We start from the raw sequence: 10,588 nt of genomic DNA on the forward strand, positions 1-10,588 counted from the left end.
GAGAAAGAGAGAGAAAGGAGAGCGAGACTGAGAGAGAGAAAGAGAAAAGAGAGCGAGACTGAGAGAAAGAGAGAGAAAAGAGAGCGAGACTGAGTGAGAAAAAGAGAGCACGACTGAGAGAGAATGAGAGAGAGAGAGAGAAAAAGAGAGCGAGACTGAGAGAAAGAGAGAGAAAGGAGAGCGAGACTGAGAGAGAGAAAGAGAAAAGAGAGCGAGACTGAGAGAAAGAGAGAGAAAAGAGAGCGAGACTGAGTGAGAAAAAGAGAGCGAGACTGAGAGAGAATGAGAGAGAGAGAAAAGAGAGAGAGACAGAGAGAAAGAGAGAGAAAGGAGAGCGAGACAGAGAGAGAGAAAGAGAAAAGAGAGCGAGACTGAGAGAAAGAGAGAGAAAAGAGAGCGAGACTGAGTGAGAAAAAGAGAGCACGACTGAGAGAGAATGAGAGAGAGAGAGAGAAAAAGAGAGCGAGACTGAGAAAAAGAGAGAGAAAGGAGAGCGAGACTGAGAGAGAGAAAGAGAAAAGAGAGCGAGACTGAGAGAAAGAGAGAGAAAAGAGAGCGAGACTGAGTGAGAAAAAGAGAGCACGACTGAGAGAGAAAAAGGTAAAAGAGAGCGAGACTGAGAGAGAAAGAGAGAGCGAGACTGAGAGATAGAAAAAGAGAGCGAGACTGAGAGAGATAGAAAAAGAGAGCGAGACTGAGAGAGAGACAGAAAAAGATAGCGAGACTGTGAGCGAGACTGAGAGAGATAGAAAAAAAGAGAGCGAGACTGAGGGAGAGAAAAAGATAGCGAGACTGAGAGAGAGAGAAAAAGAGAGCGAGACTGAGGGAGAGAAAAAGATAGCGAGACTGAGAGAGAGAGAAAAAGAGAGCGAGACTGAGAGAGAGAAAGAGAGCGAGACTGAGAGAGAGGGAAAAAAAGTGAGCGAGACTGAGAGAGAGAAAAAAAGAGAGAAAAAAGAGAGCGAGACTGAGAGAGAGAAAGCGAGAGAGAGAGAGAAAAAAAGAGAGCGAGACTGAGAGGAACCCAGAGAGAAAAAAGTGCGCGAGAATGAGAGAAAGAGAGAGAGTAGGTCAATCCGCGGAATAGCTACAAGGTCCTTTCGAAAGACGATGAGTTGGGGACGAAGAAAGGTTTCCACTTGTTAAATATAAGATTATGAAAGGCCAGAAGGCAGGCTTTTAGTTTGTTTCCTCCTGTCACCATATGAAAAGCTGTACTTGTGATGTTTGAAGAGATAAAGACAGAGAGAGACAGCCAGAGGGACAGAGTTTGGTAGAAAGAAAGAGAGCTAGAGCTCCAGAGAGAAGGAGATGGAGAGATTGAAACAACGCAATGTAGAGAGAGTCTGAAGGATAGTAAGAGAAAACACAGAGCTAAAGAGAAATGGGAAGCAAGAGAGGTAGAAAGAAAGGCAGAGAGAGAGAGAGAGAGAGAGAGAGAGAACAATAGGGAGAGGGGACAGATAATTAGAGAGAACGAAAAGGAGAGCGACAGATAAAAGGGGGAGAGAGAGATGATTAGAGAGAAAAGGAGAGAGAGTTATAAGGAAAGGGAGGGAGAGAAAGTGAGTTATGGGGAGAAAGAGGGAGAGAGATAGGAGTAAGCGAACAAGAGAGAAAGTTAGAGAGGAAGGGAGAGAGAGAGAGAGAAAAAGGGAGAAAAAGAGAGGGAGAAAGAGAAGGAGAGAGAGAGAGTTACAGAACGAGGAAGACAAGCGAACAAGAGAGAAAGTTAGAGAGGAAGGGAGAGAGAGAGAGAGAGAAAAAGGGAGAGAAAGAGAGAGAGAGAGTTACAGAGCGAGGAAGAAAGAGAGGAGTTACCGAGAGAGAGAGAGAGACGAGTTAGCGAGCAAGACAGAGACTTAGAGAGCAAGGGAGAGACAGAGAGTTAGCGAGAAAGAGAGATAGGTAGAGAGCAAGGGAGAGAGAGAGAGAGAGAGTTAGCGAGGGAGAGAGAGAGACGAGTAGGCGAGAAAAAGAGACAGAGATAGAGAGAGATAGATAGAAAGAGAGGGAGAGAGGAAGAGACGGAGAGAGAAAGTGGGGTTAGCGAGCAAGAAAGCGAGTAAGAGAGCAAGAGAGAGCGGGAGAGAGTTAGAGAGAGACAGAGAGAGGAAGAGAGAAGAGTTAGCGAGCCAGAGAGAGTTAGAGAGAGGAAGAGAGAGGAGTTAACGAGCGAGAGAGAGAGAGTTAGAGAGCAAGGGAGAGCGGGAGAGAGAGAGAGAATGAGTTAGCGAGAGAAAGAGATAGAGAGGCAGGGAGAAAGAGAAAGAGAGGTTAGCTAGCAAGAGAGAGAGAGAGAGTTACAGAGCAAGGGAGAGCAGGAGAGAGAGCGTTAGCAAGAGACAGATAGTTAGAGAGAGAGAGAGAGTTAGAGAGCAAGGGAGAACAGGAGAGGGAGAGAGACGTACCTTTAAAACGAAAATGCCCAGAGAAGTAGGAAAGACACCCCATCTACACAAAAAAGATCAGAAACTTGACCACAAAAACGCTGGTCTCCGTTTTGATTCCTCCAGGCATGATATGAATATCTTCTTCTTCGGGTGCATCTGTCAGCTACTTTTCAAACAACCGTGCTCTCTGCTGGGCTCACCTCAGACCATACTGACCGATTCATCTTCAGAACTCCGCTAGAAAGAAGAAGTAGAGATCAAGTAAAAGTCAAGAGCGGCAAAAAGAGAAGTGCGCACGAAAGTCAATTTAGAACTGAACCAAAGATAGCCAAGAGAGAAAGTAGATACCGTATTAAGTTCACTGAGTTAGGGTAGGTAGCCATACGGGTAAAAAAAACTACTGAATTTGCAGTAATAAAATGAAGTCTCACTCCTTTCAATTCTTTAAGGTTCATGTTCTACTCCGGGAAAATATTCAACTGAATTCCATATGGGGATACTTTAATTATCAGGAAACTGAAAAATAGTGTTTGAGGAAGGATGACGAGAGCATCAGGTGAACTGATTTTAAGAGGAGAAAAAGGCTTCCTTTTAAAGTAAACGAGATGGGTTTTCCTTAGAATGGAAGAAGAGTTTGTTTTTCTGAAGCTGAAGAGAAGAAGAGCTTGGGCCCTGTTGAACAGGTAGATCATGGGAAGGGGGAAGATAGAGATTAAGATGATAGAGAACTCGACCAACAGGCAAGTGACCTACTCCAAGAGGAGGGGTGGCCTCTTGAAGAAGGCCAAGGAACTTTCTGTGCTGTGCGATGCCCAGGTCTGCCTTCTCATGGTCTCCTCCACCAGCAAGTTCTGCGAGTACAGCAGCCCTTCAACCACGTTCGTTTCTAATCATCTTTATCTCCCTATCTATCTATCTATCTATCTATCTATCTATCTATCTCTCTATCTATCTCTCTATCTATCTATCTATCTATCTCTCTATCTATCTATCTATCTATCTATCTATCTATCTATCTATCTATCTATCTATCTATCTATCTATCTATCTATCTATCTATCTATCTATCTATCTATCTATGTATCTTTAGAAGTTCCTTGTCTTATTCAGCCTTTTGTGTTTGTCAGGACTAAGGCCATCCTCGATCGCTACCAGCAATCTACAGGGGTTGATATCTGGAAGGAACATTTCGACGTAAGTAATGATAAATATTTTCCTAAATGTTCACTGTCCTCACTGATGTGCAAAGAAAAAAAAGATTATGATTATATTTATGGGGCAGAGTATGAAGAACCAGCTGGTTCAGCTCCAGGGTGCCAACCTGAAGCTCAGACAGGAGATAAGGCAGCCTTCTAATCAAACTTCATTTAATTATAAAATTTTATAGGATATGATTATTCATGGTGCCTACCAGTGTATGAACCCTGTTTTTTAGGCTTGAAAACCCATAAAAATTCAAATTGACGTAGAACATGTGGTGGTGATCAGCCAAAGAATGGGCGAGGAGCTGGAGGAACTTGACATGAATCAGCTGCGAGATCTTGAGGAAGATCTGGAAACTTGCTTGGATTCTATTCGAGAGAGGAAGGTTTGTTACCTACTAGCATTCTGAAAATAATTTATTTGTTTTCTATATGAGCAATACCTGTATTTGTTTAGAAATATTTCTAGAAAGTCGTCTGGAAATATCTGTATTTGTTTTCTTGCACCACATCTGAGGTCTCATGTAAAACCTAACCGCTGTTTCATAATCTACTTTTACTTGTTACAGATAAAGCAGATCATCACACAAACAGAGACTTATAAGAAGAAGGTGAGAAAGAGTACTACTGACTCAAGCTTTCCATAATCTTCATTTACTCTTAGTTTACCTCTCTCTCTACAGAGTATCCGAATAGGTACAAGTTCCTATAGTCTAAAACATTTATTCTTTATTGTATTTTCACTTTTTTTCGTCACTGACATGTCAAAATAATACGTGTGTCACATAACTCAAATGGATGTTCTAATCCCTTTTACGCCAAAAATGATTAACTTATATGTATTAAAAACGTTATTAGATTATTTTTTCCAATGCTATCTGGCCAAGGCACCCTCCCTGGCTGATGTTATCTGCAGCGATAACTTCAGCTTAGAAATTAGAATGCATGCTTTCCGCGGTCTGGGGTTCTTCCGAGCTTGTTCTCTGAATCAGTCTCTAGGCTACAAACTGAAAATATAAATTTTCAGCTTTTCTTCGCCAGAAATGATTTTGACATTTGAGTTCTCAATTTTCAGGTTAAAAGCTCAGAGGATCAACACCGAATCCTCATACGTCAGCTGGTATTCCCCGTTTATTTTCTCTCCTCTTCTCCTCCCTTCACTTTCTCGCTCTCCTCTTGTTTTTCCTTTCATTCCTACTCTCTCTATTTCTCTCTCTCTCTCTCTCTCTCCATCTCTCTCTCTCTCTCTCTCTCTCTCTCTCTCTCGATCTGTCTCATTCACAATCTCCCTTCTCTTCAACTGTCCGTGTATCAGTCTCACTCTTCGCCTGTCTTCCTCTTTCTCTCTGACTTCCTCTATCTTTCCGTCTGTCTCCCTCCAACTTTGTTTTTCTCCCTCTCAATCTTTCTGTCTCGTTCTCTCTCTCGCTCAATCTTTTTCTCTTGCTCTCTCTCTCTTTCTAGCTCAATCTTTTTCTCTTGCTCTCTCACTCAATATTTCTCTTTTGCTCTCTCTCTCTTGCTCTCTTACTCAATCTTTCTCTCTTGCTCTCTCTCTCTCTCGCACAATCTTTTTGTCTTGCTCTCTCACTCAATCTTTCTCTATTGCTCTCTCACTCAATCTTTCTCTCTTGCTCTCTCACTCAATCTTTCTCTCTTGCTCTCTCACTCAATCTTTCTCTCTTGCTATCTCACTCAATCTTTCTCTCTTGCTCTCTCACTCAATCTTTCTCTCTTGCTCTCTCACTCTCTCTCTCTTGCTCTCTCACTCAGTCTTTCTCTCTTGCTCTCTCAATCAGTCTTACTCTCTAGCTCTCTCACTCAATCTTTCTCTCTTGCTCCCTCACTCAATCTTTCACTCTTGCTCTCTCTCTCTCTCTCTCTCTCTCTTGCTCAATATTTCTCCCTCGCTCTCTCTCTCTCTCTCTCTCGCTCAAGCTTTATGTCTTGCTCTCTTGCCCAATCTTTCTCTCTTGCTCTGTCTCTCAAGTCTGAATCTTTCTGTCTTGATCTCTCTCTCAACCTTTCTCTTTCTCTCTCTCAAATCTGGATCTCTCTCTTGCTCTCTCTCCCTCTCTCAACTTTCTCTTTCTCTCTCTAAGCACCAGTTTTTCTCCCTCGCTCTCTATCTCTCAAGTCTAAATCTTTCTCTCTTGCCATCTCTCTATCTCTCAAGTCTCAATCTTTCTCTCTTGCTCTCTCTCTATCTCTCAAGTCTCAATCTTTCTCTCTTGCTCTCTCTATCTCTCAAGTCTCAATCTTGCTCTCTCTCTCTTTCAAGTCTCAATCTTGCTCTCTCTCTCTTTCAAGTCTCAATCTTTCTTTCTCTCTCTTTCAAGTCTCAATCTTGCTCTATCTCTCTTTCAAGTCTCAATCTTGCTCTCTCTCTGTCTCTCTTTCAAGTCTCAATCTTGTTCTCTCTCTCTCTCTCAAGTCTCAATCTTGCTCTCTCTCTATCTCTCAAGTCTCAATCTCTCTCTCTCTCTCTCTCTCTCTCTCTCTCTCTTTCTCTCTCTTCTTGTATGACTTTTCCGCTCGCATTCACTTAATCATTCTCCCTCTCTCCACCCTGGAACACTCTCCCTTTCTTTCTCTCTATCTCCCTTTTTCCCCGTCTACCTGTCTCTCTCGCTCACTCTTCTCTCTGTCTTACACCTTCCCCTCTCTCTCGCCCCTCTCCAGCTTTGACGCTAACTCCTAAAGAAACAGACTTTTGCCTTTCTTATAAGCTGTCTTTTGGTGAGGAAGAGGGGCAGGTAATGCATTTCCTAGCACATTTCTCTTTGTTCTCTCTCTCATTCATACACACACACACACACACTCATTTCCTCTTTGTTTATCTGACTCACTCTCTCTCTCTCTCTCTCCCCCTCTCTCTCTCCCTCTCTCTCTCTCCCTCCCTCTCTCTCTCTCTCTCTCTCTCTCTCCCCCTCTCTCTCTCCCTCTCTCTCTCTCCCTCCCTCTCTCTCTCCATCTCTCTCTCTCTCTCCCTCCCTCTCTCTCTCTCTCTCTCTCTCCTTTCCTTTCTATCTTTCTTCGTCCATCTCCCATCATCATTCTATCAATAGCAATATCTACCTTTCCCTATAGCTATGTACCTTTCCCTATGCCTTTCCCTAAAGTTATACATGATACGTGATGCATGGAGATGTGTTATATTTGTTAGCAGCGCTAAGTTATTGGTCCAAACACTTTTCCCGTTTTTCTCTCACCCAATCACTAAGCCCAATTTATCTATGTGACTCTCTTACAATCTATTTATGGCTCTCCCTCCCTCATTCTGGATCTCTCTCCTCATCTACCATTCTCTCTTTTATAGTTTTAAGCTGTTGGTCCTAATACTTCTCTTGTTTCTCTCTCCTCTACCATTCACTCGTCCCTCTTTATTTATATCTGTCTATCCCTCTCTATCTCCTCATCTATGAATCCTTCTCTCCATCTGTGTTACCTGTCGTATTAATTTTCTCGACAAGGGTGGCTATGAAGATGCTTGTTATCTTTTTACATATTGTTAATCTGTGGATCCTAATACCCAATCTCTCTAACATCGTTTATCTAGCTGTTTCTCTCAGAATTTTTATCTGCCTCTCTCTGTCTATGAATTTCTCTCTTCATCTACTTATCATGTTCCCTTCTCTGGTATTGTCATATTAGCTCTCTCCTTGTGGATGTCTATAGAGATTGTGTTTTTTTGTCCTCTTTTTCTGACCCTCCAAGAATCTTTATCTCACTCAATCTCTATTTCACTCACAGTACCTTCTTTCTCTATCTGACTATCTAACCATGTCTCCCTCCCTCACTGTTATCTCAAGCACAGGGTGAGAAAGAGATTGTTAACCCACTAACAATGTCTCTCTCCCTAACTTCCTCTCTCCTACCTTCTTTGTTTATCTGATTCTCTAACAATCTCAATCTCTCTTTGTCTCACTCACTAATACTTCTTTTTTCTATCTGGCTGTCTAACAATATCTGTCGAACTCACTACTACTTAGTTTGTCTATCAGAATCTCAAACAATCTCTTTATCACTGGTGCCTTCTTTGTCTATATGACTCTCTAACAATCACTATTTTTCCCACTCTCACTCATGAATACATTCTTTGTCTCTATGAATCCAACATACACTTTCTATTTTCTCACTCACCGGCTTCTTTTTGTCTATCTGACTCTCTTACAATCTCTCTCTATCTCACTCACTGGTGCCTTATTTGTCTGACTCTATAAAATATATTTCTCTCTCTGTCTCTTTTTCTAGCTCAATCACTCACGGATATTCTTTGTTTCTATGAATCTATACAAGTCTCTCTATCCTCCTCAGTGGCACCTTCTTTTTCTATTTGACACTCTAAAAATCTCTATTTCTCTCTCTCATCATATATCCATCATTATCTCTGTCTTTGTCTCTGAACATGTCATGCTACTTCTCAATAGCAGACGGCAGATGCAAGGTTTGGGTTTTCTAGCGTGGAGTCAACGGTCAGCAATTACGATGATCAAATCACCATGGTGAATATTGGTGATAATCAGCCCCACGTTTATGGCTATGGCATCCATGAACTGCGCCTTGCATGATGTGGTACAATGTTCCTGATTTCTCCAAATATGGTCCACAAAGTCGTCTCAATGCGCCCGGATTCATCAATAGTCACTCTGTGATTCATTTTAATGCCTGCATCCTAAAATAATGAGCCGTTGATGTGAATGCATCCAAAATGATCTATTTTAGCCTCCCAAGAACTTTTAGTGTTCATTTATTTTTTTGTTTCATCATCTCCTACTATTTGACATAGAGAGATAAAGACAGAAAAAAGAGAAAAATGGTCCGAAGAGGAGAGAGTGAGCAATTGAATAAGAGTGTTAATGTGACATTGCATTAGCATGACAACAAGGATACAAAGTGGGAGGAACCTGACATCAAGGATACGACACAGTGGTACCAAATGATGAATGGGTATGGCAGCATCACTGCCTGATTTCAATTACTTGGACCCCATACTCCGAAAGCATCCCATTTGTAGATGTGAAATAAGAACTCATTAAGTTGACCATGATTTCACTCAACCGTATCCCTATAACTTGATGCTGTTATATTCATTCTAGAGCTGCGGTGATACAACAAATCCTCTCTCTCTCTGTGATAGTGGTTATTCCCAACTCTCTATCTTCTTTCCTTGTAACCTTATTCTTGCCTTCACCACTCATCATGATTCTTCTATCATTGTGCCAGATCGTCAATAGCCATGCCTCCCAAACCCTCAAGAAGAAGACTCCAGGACAGAAGCCACTAGTGTCCACAGAAAAAGGAAACACAACCAAATTGACTCATCCACCAGTTTATAATGCCACTTGTCATCTTCCTCGTGAGGGTATAATTCTTACATGACTGAACCACCCATTTATGGTATTGACAGGTTCAAGAAACAATGTACACACAAGGTCTTAGGAAGCATCTCACCAAGGATAGACTATCATCTGCGCAAATTTTCTCAGATCTTGAATATCAATGACAGAAAACACGTTATGACCATTTATGCCCATTATGTTGTTTTTAGTAGGTGACAAAGTTCTGAAAGTCATCAATGAGTGCGTCACTAGATTCAGAACATGCAAAACACTCAATCAAAAACTCTCTTAAATCTTGAAGTCACAAATGATGGAACTCGCAAAAGACTCCACAACCTATGACAAGTTACACATGATATTGATGATTTTGTACAACACATTCACACCATTGCTAAATCATTAGGTGTGGACTATTCCTCTATAAATGAGTGCATCTTGAAATTTGTTTTTCTTCAAGGACTTGGGCCCAAGTATCAAGAATTTTGTAACAGTATCAATACTAACTTTGTAATGCTTTCATTTGACGCATGAGAGATGAAGAAATATGCTCATGTTTGGAAGTGACAAAACTGAAGAAGCATTTCCCCTTTTGAATCATACCCAAAATGAATTATAATCCAATCAAAGGGACAACCGCAACAGAGGAGGATACTCTGGAGTATGAGGAAGACATGTAGGTACTCACTCAAGCACAAATCAACAATGCACAACTGTTCTCCAATGCCAAATCAGCTCTCATATTCGCTACAAAGTTTGACTCTGCTACAATCAGTGTGGACCAAGGCAAAGAACATTGAGTCCTAATGTATATTGCTCTATGTCGGGCACCCTTTTGGTTTCCACTATGTCCCATCTCCAAACACTTCGCATTGGTACCTCGATAGTGGCACCGATGGGGGATCATCTAGCTTCGAAGATCTTGTCTCAACCAGTTTGTCAAGTGAGGGATGATGTGTACGATCCAGCCTTCAAAGCACTCGGCCTGGTCAACGTATCCAGAAGGTTTGACTTTATTTTTTCGCTTATCTTTCTTATGGTTTAGGCCTTTTCTGTGTGGTCACGTACGTGTCAGGTGTGTTTGTTCGCCCGTGTTTGGTCCCTGTAGGATCCTACATGTTTGTGTGTGTGTGAACCCGTGTGTGGGCATGTTTGTGGGCCTCTCTGTTATTAGGGGTCCCTAGGACCCTTATTTGGGCCTTCTTCTCTTTATTTCCAAGGGGAAGGCCCATATTTACCCCCATGTAAGAGGGGAGTCACCCATTGAAAGAAAAGAAGAATTTTGAGAAAATATGACTTTATGCCTTATTTCCTTGAATATTAGGTATTTATTTAGTTATTTGTTATTTTAAAAATATTTACCAAAATGCCACTAGAAATTTGAAAATTTAAGAAAAACACCAAGAGTCGCTAGAAACCACCACCGCCTTAGCCGGAGCTCCGGCTGCCATCAGCTGGTGGTGTTCTCGCCGTGATCCCTGCTTTTGCGGCAGCCCACACCGCTTCCGCATCCATCCGTGCGCTGCTGCAGCCACATGTGCCGCCCCACAACCACTCACACAACTGTCCACATCGCCCTGCGGCCACCCCCTCCCCAACGACCGCCCCAGCCGCCCTCACTACCCCACAGCCATCCTTGATGTCCTGCGAGAGC

At 42.2% G+C, this 10,588-nt stretch overlaps 1 protein-coding gene across 2 annotated transcripts; it reads left to right on the forward strand.

Annotated features, from left to right (window-relative positions):
• The first annotated feature begins 2,934 nt into the window (after window positions 1-2,934).
• On the forward strand, window positions 2,935-8,331 carry LOC144714990 (agamous-like MADS-box protein TM6). Of its 2 annotated transcripts, none has more exons than XM_078589835.1 (7): window positions 2,935-3,271; window positions 3,521-3,587; window positions 3,676-3,737; window positions 3,882-3,981; window positions 4,165-4,206; window positions 4,671-4,715; window positions 8,029-8,331. In XM_078589835.1, the coding sequence occupies exons 1-7, from the start codon at window positions 3,084-3,086 to the stop codon at window positions 8,164-8,166; spliced, it is 642 nt and encodes a 213-aa protein (XP_078445961.1). In that variant the 5' UTR covers window positions 2,935-3,083; the 3' UTR covers window positions 8,167-8,331. The 2 variants fall into 2 exon arrangements, with proteins under 2 accessions (XP_078445961.1, XP_078445952.1); XM_078589826.1 differs by having other exon boundaries at window positions 2,948-3,271; window positions 8,026-8,331.
• The last annotated feature ends 2,257 nt before the right edge of the window (window positions 8,332-10,588 follow it).

Source organism: Wolffia australiana, chromosome 2 (genome assembly GCF_029677425.1).
Source record: "Wolffia australiana isolate 7733 chromosome 2, ASM2967742v1".
Classification (NCBI taxonomy): Eukaryota; Viridiplantae; Streptophyta; class Magnoliopsida; order Alismatales; family Araceae; genus Wolffia; species Wolffia australiana.